At 38.6% G+C, this 17,511-nt stretch overlaps 1 protein-coding gene across 3 annotated transcripts in view; it reads right to left on the bottom strand.

The window, feature by feature from the left end:
• Window positions 1-17,511, bottom strand: part of TTC7B (tetratricopeptide repeat domain 7B) — a 91,404-nt gene that overhangs the window by 33,669 nt on the left and 40,224 nt on the right. For all 3 annotated transcript variants that reach the window (XM_035101893.3, XM_060272302.2, XM_035101891.3), the window contains exons 7-16: window positions 16,896-17,068; window positions 13,045-13,108; window positions 12,055-12,192; window positions 9,251-9,334; window positions 8,216-8,320; window positions 7,083-7,200; window positions 6,868-6,925; window positions 4,760-4,832; window positions 3,136-3,296; window positions 390-506 (exon numbers count right to left, since the gene is read on the bottom strand). In XM_035101893.3, coding sequence (XP_034957784.3) covers window positions 390-506; window positions 3,136-3,296; window positions 4,760-4,832; window positions 6,868-6,925; window positions 7,083-7,200; window positions 8,216-8,320; window positions 9,251-9,334; window positions 12,055-12,192; window positions 13,045-13,108; window positions 16,896-17,068 — 1,091 coding nt within the window. The remainder of the gene's footprint in view (window positions 1-389; window positions 507-3,135; window positions 3,297-4,759; window positions 4,833-6,867; window positions 6,926-7,082; window positions 7,201-8,215; window positions 8,321-9,250; window positions 9,335-12,054; window positions 12,193-13,044; window positions 13,109-16,895; window positions 17,069-17,511) is intronic.

A 17,511-nucleotide genomic window follows, 5' to 3' on the forward strand; every position in this document is an offset into this window, starting at 1 on the left:
TAAGCAAAAATATAGCCACACAAACCTCACATGAAATATAAACTGGAGTATGATAACCCCCCCCCAAAAAAAATCAAGCTATGAACAGAATTCATCTAACCAATCAGCAAAATCCCAGCACAAGGACATCCCCTTGTGCAACAGGGCTGCCCTGCCCTTTCTTCCTCCTGCTCCCCCATTGGCGCGGGGGGGGGGGTGTCGGACACCCAGAATACAAACGGTGGGAGGAGAGAGGATTGTTCCATCTGGCAAGCTGCAATACTTGCACAAACAAGATGACTGGAAGAGTGTGATGCTGAATTCCAACCTTTATTTATATACAAAGGATTCACTCCGACCCCCTGTACACACAAACAGAATGCGTTCCGTGTTGTTCTGTATTGTCCTACCTGGGGTTAGTGAGATTGTAACAGGATTTCCAGATCTGCAACATGTGTTTACAAGTGAGGAGTGCCTCATCTGGGCCCCGGCAGAGTGATTCCAATTTGACTTTTGAAAACAGTAATCTGAGAAGGAGAAAAAAATCAAACTGTAATTCAACAATAAAGGACGTTAAAAACATGAATGCAGCCCTGATGGACAGAGCAAAGGCCATCTACTTCATCATCCCACTTCTTCCAGTGCCCATCCCAGATGCCTATGGAAAGCAGACAAGCAGCCTTGGTTCATGCCAAGTGATGCTAAGACTTAACAAGCCTAGTGGGTCCTTTTTTGTGAACTGCTGCTTTCACAATTACTCCAGGTTACTACGACGTCCTAGAGTTTTGCGACCCACATGAAGGAGTTTCTCTGCAGGCAAGTCAATATGAAAAGGGTTCCCTAAAGATAAAAGGTTTTAGATCACTGTTCTAGAGCACAGAGGCAGACGTTCTCTTTGAAAACAGCCAAGCAGCAGCATTAGAGTAGCATGTACACTCTAACTTTGAAAAAACTCTAGTCAGCAGCCAAAACTAACCGATTTTCTATTAAGCTTTATGGCAGCGAAAAAGGAACCATTACAATGCTGAAGAAATTATACTTGAATAATGCAACGGTTTATTCTGCTTACCAGTTTGTTTTGCTGAAGGTTGCGTGCCTCTGAATTATATTGAAAGCAATTAGGAGGAGCGAAAACTAACTGTTATAGGGAAAGCAAGTGTATTAGAGGTGTACCAAATGAGAAATGTGTTAAGTCAACTAATCTGTCAATTCCATCCACCAAAATAGAACATTTTGAACTGGTTTGTAGGCGTAATTCTAAAAAAGGCAAGCAGCCCAGAAACACGAGGAGGGGATTTGTGAGGGTTTTGCAAGTTTTGCTTGGAAGTGCACAATTGCTTCTAGCAATGGGCAAGAAAGTGCCTGGGGGATTGTGTCCAGTCAGCTGGTCTGATTGAGTTTTAATTATGCTGTGGTAAAATGTTTTCAGAATTTCACAGCTGTTTTCAAACACCAAGAGAGATTCTGCACTTGACTGTTGCATCACTCCTTTTGGTATATTTAAATAGTGGTCCAGTCATGTACCACCCCTTAACTAAAACCCTCTCTATTAGAGGGGATCAATTCTACAGACTGTGCGCTCCAACGAAACCACCAATTTGTGTATCAAAAGTATGTATCAGCCTCCAGACAGCTGTTTGCAGAATAGAGACATAGCTAAAAAATATAGAAGTTACTCATCCAGATCTAGGACTTAACATATTATACCCCACCTTTCATATGAGAACATAAAAATGTAATAAAATAATACACTCAAAGAATAAAAGCAAAAAATAAAAAGCAGAAGATAAAAACAATCAACATTAAGTGTCATAAGTTCACAATGCAGCAGACTTTTGACATAAACAATGGCACTAATTGTGGATAGTCAACAGCTTGTGAATTCAGTCGTAACAGCAAATCACGGTTACATTTGCCACATTGGCAGCCCCTTGCAAACCATAGTTTGGCATTGTGGCTGATTGCGCTTGCAGTTTGGGACTGATCCTGTAAGTCCCTTCTCTGAGGTTTCAACAAGCAACAAACAGTATGGAAACTGGCATAGTCCCCAAATAGACTGCAGGTGTAGAAATGATTGTTTTTTTAAAAAAACCTTCTCAAAAGAAGCACTCAAAGAGACAAGGGCTATACTATTTTCTACTTATTTATTTGACATTATTCGTGTGGCACCACATAATGATGAGTTATTCTCTGGCTGGCTCACAAAATGAAATAGATTTAAAAACAATTATAATACAGCATTAAAACAACTCCAAACTAGGATCAAAACAAAGTAATAAAAAAGCAAAGAACTGTGTCATTTCATGTGCGTACTATCATTACAGTGCCTTATGCTGGATTAAAGATTGTTACTACAAGTCAGTATTCCTATAGTTCAACAGTATATTACTGGGCTGGTTTTTCCTAATGGCTATGAGCAGGCAGAAACTCTAAAAGTCAGATAAACAACTGGACCCCAACCAGCATGACTTACATCTTAAGTCATAAGGCAGGCCAATATTACGGTACTACACACAGCAGGTCACAGGGGTAGGGAATAAAGCTGAAAGATGGCAGCTTGCTTAAAGCCATTAAATGCGCTCAAAACTGAGTTAAAATTTAAACTTCCAACTCACAGATCATGTTCATGACCACTCTGATACACTACTTGTTTTACAGAATGATAAGAACCAGTGACATTTTAAGCACATTGATGTGCACACATCTGTTGAATGAGTGCTATTTGCCACTCAGCTGTTTTGTGATGCGGCTCTTTATTCTCATTTATTTATCATGATATATTAAGAAAAGCAGCAAGATAATCTACTCTATGGAACCCATCAACTTTCCAAAGGGAGGTCATGACGTTTCTTTCAAAAAAATAAAATGAGAGGACGAGAGCTTGTCGTTTTCATTCTATGTATCATGTAAGGTCTGTGAATATTACTTTGCAGCAAAAGCTAACAAATACAATGAAAAATAAGAATTGAGGAAGCAGAATATCACATTGCTATTCACAAAGTCTGAAAGCTATAGCCTTCTGCAACATGGAAAAAGGGAGAAACGCAATGCACAAAATTTGCAAGGCCAAAAATGGCCCAGTCATTTCAAGGGTTTAAATTTTGTCTCATACTAAGCACGCATATGCATAGAAACTACCAAAAAAACCCTACTCACATAAAGTTTTCTGGGTATTCGCTCAAGGCCATGTCAATGATATTCAGAGCATCGTGATAGTGTTTCTGAGCTGACAGCAAGAGGGCAAGGAGATGCAGAGAGTTAGCATCGTCTCCTTGAAGCTGAAGAGCTTGACGAACATATCCTAAAGCTTCTGGTATCTATTTGAAAGAAAAGTTGAAATGGGTTATTCTTATCACATACAGTATAATTCCCCTGCATTTAGAGATTAGGAAGAAATGGGAATGGAAAGTGCCTCCACCGAAGAAATATTCACTACTAGGGGGGAAACCAAAGACACATACATATATATAACTGTTCTCTTCAGAAAAGTGTTGAGGCATTGATGATTTTGCCGCTCACTGACAATGAAAAGTAGCCAAAGTATGTGACTCCTATTGGCTTCCTAAAATAAACTTTAAAATTTTCCTTTTGCACTCAAAATGTAAAGCAACTTGGAACAAGCTTTAGTGTTCCAGGCGTTGGGATTTTTGCAAATTAACAGATTTTCTTCTGACTAAACAAAATTCAGCTTTGTAGCATTTTATGAAACAAATTAAAACATCAAATAATCTTCAAGAAACAAGCATAATTACACAGGGGACCACCATTTTGGCTGGTGTTGATGGTCATCCAAAAATTTGTCCTCGGAACAAACCCCTGCCGTTCAAAAGGAGTAGTGTGGTTTTGTTTCTGATGAATATGAAGTGGTTTTAACTACACCACATGGTTGGGGATGAGTGAGGTCTCAATAATAACACTGCTTGAAACATCAGTGGTGCCCCTTGCTTCAGTGCTACCACCATTGTAACTGTGGAACATACATTAGGCTTTAATACAGAGGTTTTGCGCAAAACCTCTTTAGCACTCATGCGCAAGACCTCGGTTATTTAAAGGAGCACAGATATAGAAATATCTGGACACATATCCAGAATGGAATAAAATAATGGTGGGGGGAGGGGGACACACAAAAAATCCACCCAGACAAAACTGCCAAGCTTTAGCAACTGGTATGGACAGCAAGAGACAGAACAGCCATGAAAATCAATGGTTGAAAAATGAGAATGTGTGGAAGGTAACATGACAGATGCACACTCAGAAAAATCTGATAAGAATGACCCATTTGCAATAGAAGGCCGCCATCTGGAAATACCCTACAACTCTCTCAAGAGAATATGAGGGGATTTCCTTAAAATAGAAAGGCAGCAAGGGACTGGATTTTATGTTGGGATGGTGCTTGCGCAACAGAGAAGAAGGCTGAGTAAAAATATAGAAGCCTTTGTGCTTCTGGACTTTGAAGGCTAGATGCATCCCAGAGGTATCTCCAGTTCTTCTTAAACATCTCAGCATAAGAGCCTTGTTTTCAAGGTATGAAGGACTTGAAACTGTTCTTTGCACTTCTTGGTGGACAAAGAAAACGTTTGTTCCACTTCTTAGAAACAGGAAGATCAAGAATAAATATGAATGTACAGAGATGATAATTAACTAATACAGCTATTATTTATACTTCCCTAATTATCCCCCTGTAGGAATTTTTTTGTTGACCCCCTCCCCCACCAGCATATAGATTCTGCTGAAAAATATGGGGGGGAAACCCCAGTAACATAACAATTTCAGAACTAACCTGTCGGGATATAGCAAACTGTAAAGCTAGATAAAATGCTGCCAGGTGATCTGTTGGAGACAAGATGTGAGCCCTGAAAAACAGTAAACGTATATAGACCATCAAGTCACTTTAAATTTCCAGGTTTACCTTTGTATTTGTCAATTTTAACTGCTGATAACTGATCTACCAGTGGAATTTTGTTCCTGAGCAGGAAGCCAACTCAGCCTTCTCAGCCTTCCTAGCACCCCCATCTTAAACCACAACATTAAAGCCATCAGCCTAATTATTAACAATACAGTTCATGTGAAGATCTCTGCTTTTATTTATTCCATCGCTTTGCATGTAGTGGGTGTTAAAAACAAAAAAAGGAGCAAATTGACAGGGTGTAAGGCAGGAGAGGCAAAGGTGAACTAGAAGAAAGAGAGTCCTCATATTTCTCATGACTCTCCACTGGGTCTTTTATCACAGCTTTGCAAAGCAAGTCTCTAGTTCAGAGTGGGGAACCTGTGGTAATCAGACTTTGGAATATTTGAATACATACATAAATGCAAAATCAAATATTTGGAACATCTGGGGAAGATGGCAGATGAAGGCACTTTCATGTGTTTTCCAGGGACCTAGTTCAAGGTTTCCATTTTCTAGTGCTCACAAGCAAAATATGCAGTGAAGTAATAATCTTGAAGTAGGAAGAATACCTTCTGCTCTGAGGTTAAGGGACGGGGGACCTTTAACATTTTATTCTATTTTTAAGAAGTGAATTAAAAAACTGATAAATAGGCAGCTCATTGAATTAATAATGGGATACAGAGATTTTATCTTGTAGGTTACTGTTTCAAAAATCCAGTTAAAGCTAGGACTGACTTAAAGTTGTTACCATCTGGCAGCTGCTCACTGATCTATATGACACCCATCAATTTCAGACCTCTGTAAATAGCCCAGAAATAATCCAGATTTAATACTGCTTGCACAAATGCCTGCTATGGTACAAGAGATGACAGAGGCGATGCCATCTGTAGCAAGAAAGTGTATATGATAGCTAAATCCATATTTTCCACTGCTGGAGGGTCATGAATAAAGCCAGAAAGGAATTTCTCCAGAAGCCTTCTAACTCAGAACATTTCTTTTTCATAAAAAAGCATGTTCACCCTGTCCTATAGGAAGCATTACAGCCTAGTCCTTATGCCTTAATTTCAGCTGTGTTTTACTAAACAATTAAAACATCAGAAAGAACAATTAAAAGAATTAAATCAGGAAGTTCAAGTTCTAATAGGTGTGGGGCCCCTGTTTACATAAAAATGTAAATTTATTTATTTATTTATTTATTTATTTATTTATTTATTTATTTATTTATTTATTTAGGGCACCAATCAGTCAGTCACTTTCTTGCTTGAGGTACAAATTAAATTTAGAGATGGCTCACAATCATGTTACTATCAAATGTATCTGCCCTAATTCTCTGCTCATGCAACTATTCTGCCTGTGTGCATAGTTAAGGAGCTAGAAGTTGTGACTGAAGATAATAAGGTATTTCTCGGTCTCTAGGAAGCTAATACAGAACCAATAACGCTTAAGTTTTTAAAACACAACTTGATTGCAGTAATAAACTATTTTCATCCTTCTGCTTTATGAGAATTCATGAGCCACATTACAAGTCATGGTGAAGACATTGCACTTGCTCATAACCTCTTAGAATAAGAGGGTTTAAGTCCCTGAATGAACAATAAATACTTTAAACCAATCTAATAAAATAACATCAATATCATATACAATATATTCTGTCAATTTTGGGAATGCTATTCAGAGCTACATTTTCTTCCTCTGGAACAAAATGTGTATTCAGGCAAAGAATCATTCTTCAAACAGATGTTGTGCAAACATTATTCTCTACTAGCTGATAACAAAAATATCTTTAATAATGAAATCAGAGGAAATCCAGTCTGATTCCAAAGGATTTGCCAGCACTACTTGATGAAGCAAACGTTAACGCAATATGTTCTGTACTCATGCACGCAGACTCCCAGAGGTAAAATCCGCATTACATAATCATTTATAAATATATCTTTTAAAAAATACACATAAGGTTTTTCATTATCTACAGCTGAATGAAAAGATTAACACCCACTCACCTTTGAAATGCAAGAAGAGCCTTTCGCTGCAGAACCTCTTGTATCCCTCGCAAAGAAGCTAAAAACAGGATTTAATTAGTCATATTAAGCAGAGGCTTCAGACCAAGCATTTTTTAAAATAAAAAAGGACATACAATGAATCCTTTTGACTATTTGACATATTTCTAAATGCTCTATATTGTTGACTCTTTACCCTTATAAACTGATATACTTACCATCTGTAGCTTGTAAGCTGTAAGTCAGTCCCAGGGCTAAGAAACCTTTCGCTTTGAATTCTGATGATTTGTCCCCCATATCAACCACCATTCTGGCAAACCGTTCTGCTTCTTCTAACTAAAAACAAAAGCACAGATTTATATGAGACTAGTTAATAGACAGAACCCTGCTCACTCCCAATGGTCACATATCTATTTCAAATGGGGTCTGCTTAAATGTTACGATTAATTGGACTGCCATTCTCAGTGATTAATGGGGAGGCACAAGTATAGAAGAGGGTATTTATAGAAGGCTGCCAGGGTATTTTTCTGTCCTGACTTTATCAATTAGTTTTGGTCCGGAATCTCCAAGTTGGAAATGCTTGCATCCACCTTAAAGGGGAGGCAGGTCAGAGTATGCATCATGTAAAAATGGCCTTTAGGAAAGAAAATCTAGCTGACTATGCACGGAGGGATGGGGTCCTACCTTGTGAACAACAAACCAACTATGAAACAATTTTGAAAAGTGCTACTTTTTTGGTGATTATTCTCATATGGTTGGTTAATTGTGGATGATCTGTAACAGTGCGCTTGGTGTGGCATGCATTTTTTTTAACTGATAAATTTTTATTAAGCTTTTGAGCAATCAGATGAATTTTTAAGAATCGCAACCTGTCTGGGCAACATAGAATGATAGGGTTATCTAATCCAACCAACATGCTGCTTCCCAGCTTGCACATACCAGTTCTTGAGAGTATTCCAAAGAGTTGCGTACGTACCATAATTACAAGTCAATTTACAGCTTTTATCAACATATATATTTTAGTATTCTCCAATGCTTCCTGCAATTACCAACCCATTTCCAACCTGAACCAAGTTTACCCATCTCTAGAAATTAGCTTGACATTCAGCACAGGGTGCTCAAAAATTCTAAAATTATCGTGGCAGTGGTTAGGGATCTCAACACTCTTTTAAAAGTATATTCTTTTCAATCTGATATATTCTTGGAATTTTGATATTTTGACCTGGCAGAGGGAATCACATTTCTGTTTATTATAAATCATGCTGGATCAAAAGCAGCAAAGCAACAGCATGTGTGCATATTTCTTTAGATACCCATTTTTCTGGACTCAGAGAACTAATAGACAACTTACCCAATGAAGGGATCCCATACATAGTTTGGCAGCAAGAAGTGGGATTGTGGCATCGTCCGGTTTCAACCGTATACACTCTTTCAAGACCTTCACAGCTCGAGCAGACTGTACAAAAACATGTCTCGGGATAAGACAACCAGGGTAGCGGAATATAGTAAGAATTTTGCATTTTGCCATTTAAGCCCCTTCCAAGCTGTAACAAAAGATTTCTAAACAAATTTCAAATAAAAGGCATTAGTTTAATTCCATGATAGGATCAATACCCACAAATCTGATTGTGAGTATCTTTTTTTTTAGAGAATGGAACAGGTATTGCATCCTGCGCAACACAGCCAGGCTATCAAACATGGTGGGTCCTAGGCTACATGTCTAATTTCCAAGCCGCAGACAAGCCAGGAAGTTGTATTGAAGAGATGGAGGAACACCACCACATGGTATTAAAATAAAATAGTCTGGTATTAACCACCCAAGTATTAGCAAGAATATTAGCAAGAACTGCCACCAAATACCTCCCCTTTATGGCTGTTTTTCCCCCAGCACAACTTATGTTCCATTTCTCTCCCATTTATGAGTGAAGAGGCTGCTCTAAAGAAAAGGGAATGGAAGGGAGGGAATATTTCAAAACCTGGGAACCAACGAATGCCATTTCATATTTCTATCCATCTAGTTATCAAACTTTTTTCTCAATTAAAAAAATGGGGCATAATTTCTGAATAAAACATTGGACAGAGACAGTTTTGCTAAAAAGTTTCAAGTCACTTGAAATAAACAAAAAAAATTGAATTCAACCTCTTTCAGCAGTATGCTTAGCTAAATAGTGAGCATATAAAAGTGTTTGCCATACTGAAATTATATTCAGTCTTGCACGAAGACATTAAACGTGGCTTAAAGTTCTTTGGCTTTAAATGCAGTTAAAGCTACAATCCTGCACCCAAGAACAACCCCCTAAAACACCACTGATTTAGCATGTGCAGGACTGCAGCCCACATTATAAGCAGCAGACCTCAATAAAACAAAATCTGCAAAGAGACCTACTTTTCCTGCTGCCATTAAGGACAGTGCAAACTGATACCAAAGATGGAATTCTTCAAATGCAAATTTCATTGCTCTTTCCAAGCACTAAAACGAGAAGAAACAACACCCATTTTCAGTTAAAGTAATAGCGTGCATCTTTCCAGCAGCAGCCTGGAAATAAATAAATGTTAGAAGGCACTTGGCTTTTTGCAAGTGCTATATAAATGAGCAACAAACAAATAAAATAAAATTGCAATAAAAGTAATATTGCATAATGCAAAAAACTAAGGGCTACGTTTTAATGACTCATGAAGTGCACATTGCTGCATTAACCCAAAGAAGGCAAATTTATTACAATTGCAACTTGGGATTTTCTTTTTTTACATGTTTTCTGCTAACCTACTTTTTTCTCCACAGCACAATATGAACCCATCTCTCAGGTCTCCTTTCACAAGGTATTGGGCTTTCTTTACACACCAAAGAAATAACTTAATAACTCTAGCAGTGGCAGCTAGAGGCCCCATTAGCGAAAGCACGCCTCTAGTTAAGTACAGCTTCAGGTTAAGAACAGACCTCCAGAACGAATGAAGTCCGTAACTAGAGGTACCACTGTAAACCCAAACTTTATTTTCCCAAGTGGAACAGATTGTTCATAGCATTGGGGAGATTCTCTCTTGTGTCTCTTCTTCCCTCCCTCTCTTTTCCCCTTAACTCCTAGCATTTTCCTTAAGCCACTTCATAAAAACTCTTCATGCTGAGATTGATGCAGCCGGGGGGGGGGGGGAGATCTTCTCTCAAACACTTTAGGTCACAAAGTGCACAGTTTCTGAAATCTCTGATTTATTCCAGTTCAAAAGCTCTACTGATCAAGACAATGGAATCAATAGAACACAGATCAGGAGGACAAAGCACAAGCTGGCTTTATCTGTGTCAGTAAAAAGGGTAAGGTAAAAGGGAAAAAGTCAAGGGAAGTGTAACAAGAAAGTTCCAAAGTAGGTTCAAGGTTACAGATACAGTGCGACCTTTCAAAGCAACAGTGCATGATCCAAATTGGAAAAGTGAGAAATGTAGGTCATCCCTTTGCAAAAAGGAAACCAGCTACTGTAACCATCATGGTGATCTCCTGGCAAGTATACTCTGAATATTTTCATGCAAAGCTTTGCTTGAGTTGCTCAGTTCCTCACAGCTGCATGCATCAGTCCAAGTTCTGCATCTACTTGCTGTGAACCATTGATTTGTTTTTAAATGGCAAGATTAAAGTATTTCCCCTTGAAAGTATTTTCCCTTTATTGTTTTTCACAATATAGAACTTAAAGTTGAAATATTTGATTCACCAATACTCAGCCATAATAACAAAAAAAAAGCCAAGCTAAAGTAGTGAACTGGGACCATTCAAACTTTCTGACCTGATACAGTCATTTCCCCACATCTTCATTTTCTAGGTAGGCCATTTATTATGCAGTCACAGAGAGAAGTTCTAGCATGACTACCAGTACTATGTTTTTGCACAGTTGTTATTAATACCATTTTTTCTCCCTAGCTTTGAGAATTCAGGAAAGTTAAATAATTATATACATTTTAAAAATATCTTTCATACGCACACACTTGATGGCTTTCTAAATAAAAGTTGATAAATTTTAATTTATTTTTAATAAATGCCAATTTAAAAGTTACTTCAAATACCCAAAACAATGCTATACATGTCTATTCTGAGGCAAGTCCTCTAGAATTCTGTATTACTCTCAGGTAAGCTTGCATAGCATTGTAACCTTAGAAAATTACAGGACTCTGTATGCATATGATGTTTTTCTTAAAACAAAACAAAACAAAACAAAACCACCCTAAGAATTCATTCGCAATATTGTTTTTATCACAGAATCTAGTTATAAGAAGACAATGAAAACATTGTCTTCTTGGTTTTGCCTAATGTGATGGAGACTTTCTTCAACCAGGCTTTGAATCACTACGGTGATTCTCAAAAAATAAAGGTCGGACATACAATAACTCATTGTGGCAGCAAGGAAACAGAAAAGCCTATCAAGGTAACATGGTTTCAAAATCTCAACTTTCAACTCACATTACTTTTAAAATGTGCAGAAACTTCATTGAGGTATACATGTTGACACTAGCCAGACAGAGAATTCAACTAACAATCTATGGGAAAAGCCAGAATGTAAGATACCTAGGTTCAAAACCATTTAAGCCTTTAAAGATAAAATTCAGCAGTTTGAATTGGGCCTGGAAACAACTCAAAAGCCACTGAAGTTGGCTCAATATTAGTAGTAAACGGTCTTTAAAAATTGGCTTGTTAAGCTGTAGCTGCTAAATTTTGCATCAGAAGATAGACAAAAGCATTCCTGTTATATACTTAAAAAAATACTTAACTGTCAGCTCTCTCACCTTATTTGCTATAACATCTTAAAGACAGTCACGAGGTGGGATCACTCAAATACCCAGCTAAGCAAATTGGTACTGAACAAGTAATAAAGTCTCCTAACTATAGAGCAGTGTGAACCTGAATCCAACTGTTTGATTTGGGACAAAGCGTGCCAAACAAAAACACTACAATCATCTAGTTGAAGAAATGTGTAGCTGCACTGATTATGAATTACTTTCCATTATTTGTGTCCACATTACACAATGACTGTTATCTCTAAGACAGTATTTGTATTATATCCACCAAAGTCAACATGCAGCTGAATGATACACAGATTGCTCCATGCTATGCTGAATTGGCGAGTTAACTTTTCATATGCTGTCAACCCAGAATGTCGCCTAGGTGAACCACTGGGCCTTGGATTCATTGGTCAGCTGTCATAGCCTACCTCTGATAACATTTCATATTGACCTCTTCTTCCCAAGGCAATGGTAAGCAAGTCATAGACTACAGACGCACTTTGCAAACTGATGATGCGATCATTTTTATGTTCTGGTATTCTGCTCAGCACAGCATCGCGATTAGCCTGGATAGCAAGACCAAAAACGAGAAGAGAGGATCAGTGAACAAAATATATAAAACCAAGTCCCATGCTTGGGGTTCTCCAAAATGGAATGGCAAATTCAAACTTTTGTTGCTTTGGATGAAGGAACTGCATTTCTCAAGGGATGCTGCATCACAACTACCATAAATACCTGAGATGCAAAATACCTGAGATGTTTAAAAACATGAAAAGATGCTGAACAACCTCTCTCCACAAGAAGAACAGTACATATGGCATCTGTTTATTCACCTGGTGGATGCCTTAAGTAATAAAGATGAATTGCTCTAAATGTATTCCTCTGTAGGGTTTTAGATATAAATTAGTAGGTAATTTACTTTTATATCTGACCAGGGATCACCATGTCCTTTACTTTTCAACAAGACTTCACACTCATAGTTGTCTGACTTCTTTTAAAGACGCTGATGATGGCCAATGGTTGGGGTCCATAAAAATCAGTGAATCAAGGTAATCAGTCACCAGGGTAGGTTTTCAAAATGGTCAATAAGGAGCACTCTGCTTTTAGAAGCTTAACTACTCATATATTGCCATGAAAACACATCCTCATAGATCAAGAGTATAATTCCCCTTGAACAAAACTGACATTTCCTTTCAGCCCTTGATATTCTGGCAGCTCAAAAACATACACAGTTGCAAACACCCACGATGGCAATGCCAGCAGCAGTACGGATCCTACAGAGTGCCTGAAGTATGGTACACCATATGCTCATCCTCAAAATGGAGTAAATCATGGTGTGAAAAGGTTGACTAAGGTTAATAATGCAACAGCAGGAATGTAAATGAGGGTTCCTTCATAAAGAAAAATGGCTCACTTACCATAGATTCACTAATCAGCAGCAGCAAGAGCGCTTCTTCAGTGTTCTCTTGAGGACAGAAAATGCTGTTAAAAATTGAGTATTCATTACCGTAAAAATCAAGTTCTTCGAGATTCATTTACATACAACAATTAACTGCTGTGTCACATTTTGTGCTACTAATGATTTACTGAAACACCGTTTATGAAAACCTATTTTGGGTCTCATAGCATCAGCAAATCAAATAATGGAAATAAATATGTTTTGAAATTTAACAAAACTGCAGTAATTAGGATCAACAACTAAGAGCTCAAACCAATTTTCTATTTTTGACAACTACAAATTGTCACATTGCATTTGTGCTCAAAGGCAGTACCTTCATATTTCTGGATTTATAGCAATACACACTCAATAGGTAAAGGTAAAGGATCATTAGGTCCAGTCGTGACCAACTCTGGGGTTGCGGCGCTCATCTCGCGTTATTGGCCGAGGGAGCCGGCGTACAGCTTCCAGATCATGTGGCCAGCATGACAAAGCCGCTTCTGGTGAACCAGAGCAGCACACGGAAACGCCGTTTACCTTCCCGCTTGTATTTCTCTACTTGCACTTTGACGTGCTTTTGAAGTGCTAGGTTGGCAGGAGCTGGGACCGAGCAACAGGAGCTCACCCCGTCGTGGGGATTCGAACCACCAACCTGTGGTTAAACCCACAGCGCCACCTGCGTCCGTCACTCAATAGCCAACACTGAATTTGCTCTCTAGGCTTCTTATATTTGGATCGCAATACCTTGCATTTTAGCTGCACTCCAAACTCTTAATAACATTAATTTGCTTGAGCCACTTTGCATTATTATATTCTTTCTTAGAAAATCTACAACACCAGTCATTTTTCTGCTTAATTGGGAATATGGAAGGTTGGCAGGAGCAAGGGGAATGCTCCTGAGATAGACAGAACTTTGTGGAATGCCCACTGAAGAAACAATAAACTCAGATTAAATTACATGATGATGTTTCTACACTGGCCCACACTACTGAGTTTTCAGAGGTACAAAACCAATTCCTTTTATTGAGTGACTGAGTGATATGGGGAGGGTCCATAACTCAGTGCTTTGCATCACTGGTCCTAGGCACTTGTCAGTCACTGATATCTCCAGTTTAAAAAGATCAAGAAACAGGTGATAGGAAAGACCTCTGTCCGAGGACCACTTTATTTCTGGTCCACGTCAATTTTACATGTGTTTATTCCTGTCCATTCTACCTCATTTCTACATTAATCTGAACATTTAAAAAAAACTGTATGAAAATTGGTATTGAACTACCTACAGTCATACCTTGGAAGTCTAATGGAATCCGTTCTGGAAGTCCATTTGACTTCCAAAATGTTTGAAAACCAAAGTGCAGCATCTGATTGGATGCAGGAAGCTCCTGCAGCCAATCAGAAGCCCCGGCAGACATTAGGCTTCCAAAAATAGTTTGTAAACCAGAACAGTCACTTCCGGGTTTGCAACGTCTGGGAGCCAAAAGTTTGAGAACTAAGCTGTTTGAAAACCAAGGTACGACTTGGTTTATCTTTATACATCTTTTAGCACAACGTAATATTTATATATGCATCTTATCTCAATGTGCACATTTCTAAATGTATTTTATTTATTTATAAAATATTTATAGACCACTATTTCATTAAAAATATCAAAGCGGTTTACAACAAAAAGACATAAAACTATATTTTGAAAAGTTAAAAGCAGACATCAATTAACTATTGTGGAAAGATGTATTCTCAATTGCTTGCGTAGGCCTGGTGGAATAGAAGTTTTCAACAGGAGTTTAAAAGTTAAAATAGAAGGCTGCTGCTTAATCTCTATTGCATGCGTATCGGTGCAGGAGGTGCAAACAATTCAAAGTGTTGGTGCTGACCTTTAAAGCCCTAAACAGCCTCGGTCCAGTATACCTGAAGGAGCGTCTCCACACCCATTGTTTAGTCTGGACACTGAGGTCCAGCTCCGAGGATCTTCAGGGGTTCCCTCACTGCGAGAAGGAACCAGGAAGAGGGCCTTCTCGGTGGTGGCACCCACCCTGTGGAATGCCCTCCCATCAGATGTCAAGGAAATAAACAGCTATCTGACTTTTAGAAGACATCTGAAGGTATGTTTTTTTTTTATGTTTGATGTTTTATCGTGTTTTTAATATTCTGTTGGGAGCCGCCCAGAGTGGCTGGGGAAACCCAGCCAGATGGGTGGGATATTCTTCTCCATCATCATCATCATCATCATCATCATCATCATCATCATCATCTAGATCAATTCACTTGAAAGTGCAGCCCAAAAAGTTTTACCACTATTCCTACTTCTGCCCAAGATCCTAGAAAGATGCTACCTGCCAGAGTATGCAGTATAAGGCTTCAATGACAAATAGTCCTATCTGGTGTAAGACCTACTTCCTGTAGTTCTGTTCTTGCTTTTTCCTCCCTTCCCATAATATTAGCAAAGATCAAGGGATGCAGCTATTTAGGAATCCTCAGAGGTATTAAATATAAGGGGGGAAACTTCTTTATGTAACAAGGAAAGGAAGACCAGAAGAACATTTCTTCTTCTTCTGGGAATTTACTTTCGTTACGCCTTTAAGGAAATGCTTCACTAATATTCTACTCTATGCATAATTCAGTATATCAAAAAAAGTCGGATAGAACAAATTTCACTTCGCTTACCAAGTCCAAAGTGCCAAATGATAGCAAATGCAAGTGAGTGCATTTAAACATGCTCGGGGAAATCTTTCAGACCAAAGCTAAGGGAAATGCTTAGAACCAATTTTCCCCTGCAAGTTTCTCCATTTGAAAATCTCTACCCAGCTCAAAGCAACATAAATACAGGTCCAGTCCCTGTACTGTAAGAATAGTTTCTGCAATGGCTTTGCTAATTATTCTTGTGAAATATTTTTGAACACACATTTCGATGTTTTCATTATCGCTAATAAGAGACTGGAAGAATTGTCATTTTAATTGCTCTCCTGCTGTTCCGAAACAACGCCTAGAAAAATACAGCTACACATCAGCTTTTCTTTACTATTCGAACTTGGATACCTTTTCGTAAGCACTGGGGGTGTAACTCAACGTTGTGCTCTTCCAGTCGTTCCCTCTGCACAAGCCTTTCAGCTTGCCAGACCGAACAACCCCCCTCTCCTTCCCGCTGTGTGTTGTTCTGGGGTTCTCCCAACCTACCAGAGCCAATCTGGGAGATGGGGGGGGGGAGGAGAGATGGGACAGTCCCATTGCACAAGTAGAAGTCCTGGGAACTTAAATCCTTTAGAAGGCCTCCTACATGCTATTGGAACAGGTCACAGCACATGAAAATGATCAACAACGTTGCACTACAGCAATAACAATTAGAAATTTAAATATTGGATTATTTCATTACTTCATGGAACAAAGGCTCAAGGCAGGTAAAAATTCTAAAGCTCCAAAAAATAGTTCTAAGGTAGGAAAAACTTCTGCATGATGTTAAAAAAAAATGGTGGGACCTGCCAAGAAAACACTTCTGAAGATGTTCATACTATTCTAATTCGACAAGCAGATGACCGGGAGGCAGGGGAGATATAAGCTACCACTTTTTGGCAATTTTAAAGAGAGAGAAAGGCAGTGCCAAACTAAGACCATGCCACTGGAGGACTCCAACTTTCTAAGCTAGTACACTGCAGCCCACTTAAAGCATCTCTCAACAAAACAGGCATAATATCCAAATAGCTTTAACACAAACCAGAAAGTATGGATTTTGTTCTGCACCATTCCATTTTATCAGCCCAATTTATATATCAGCAATACTGTTGCAATTCATAGTAACGGATTTAAAAAAATCATCATTATCATAAACAAAAAGCTTACTTTTCTCCAGAGTACACCCGTGGTCTTCTGCTAAGCGCATAACTCTTAGTATTTGCACCTTTCCATAGGGGGTCATTCAGGGGTGACTCGTAAGGAGGGTCGTCCAGTGGATTCCAGTAACTTTGTTCACACATGCCTCGTAGCAAGATTTCAGCTAGCTGCCTTGCTATTGTCTGTCAACAAGGAAAAGTATTCCCCGGGAAGTTAAGGGTGTACAAAAAACAGACTGCCGCAGTAGGGACGTAAGTAAAACTCTGTAAAATTAGGCTTATGAGCACGAAGCAAAACAAACAATTGCAACACGTAACTTCGGTACAACAACGGAATGTGCCATCAACATATTGCATTTTGCTCAACATATTCTATACCTTCTTATAATAGTAAATTAACATAAGATGTCACTGTAATACATATTAGAATGAAACTGGCTAACAAAAACAAAGTTCCCAACAGAATCAACCAAGGTTTAAAAGAGCAGCTGATGAAAGATACACTAACAGGTAGCTCATTCTCCCAGTGTGGATCCTTACACCAGTGTTTCTCAACCAGTGTGCCTCCAGATGTTTTGGGACTACAACTCCCATCATCCCTAGCTAGCAAGACCAGTGGTCAGGAA

Source organism: Zootoca vivipara, chromosome 1 (assembly GCF_965207765.1).
Source record: "Zootoca vivipara chromosome 1, rZooViv2.hap1.1, whole genome shotgun sequence".
Classification (NCBI taxonomy): Eukaryota; Metazoa; Chordata; class Lepidosauria; order Squamata; family Lacertidae; genus Zootoca; species Zootoca vivipara.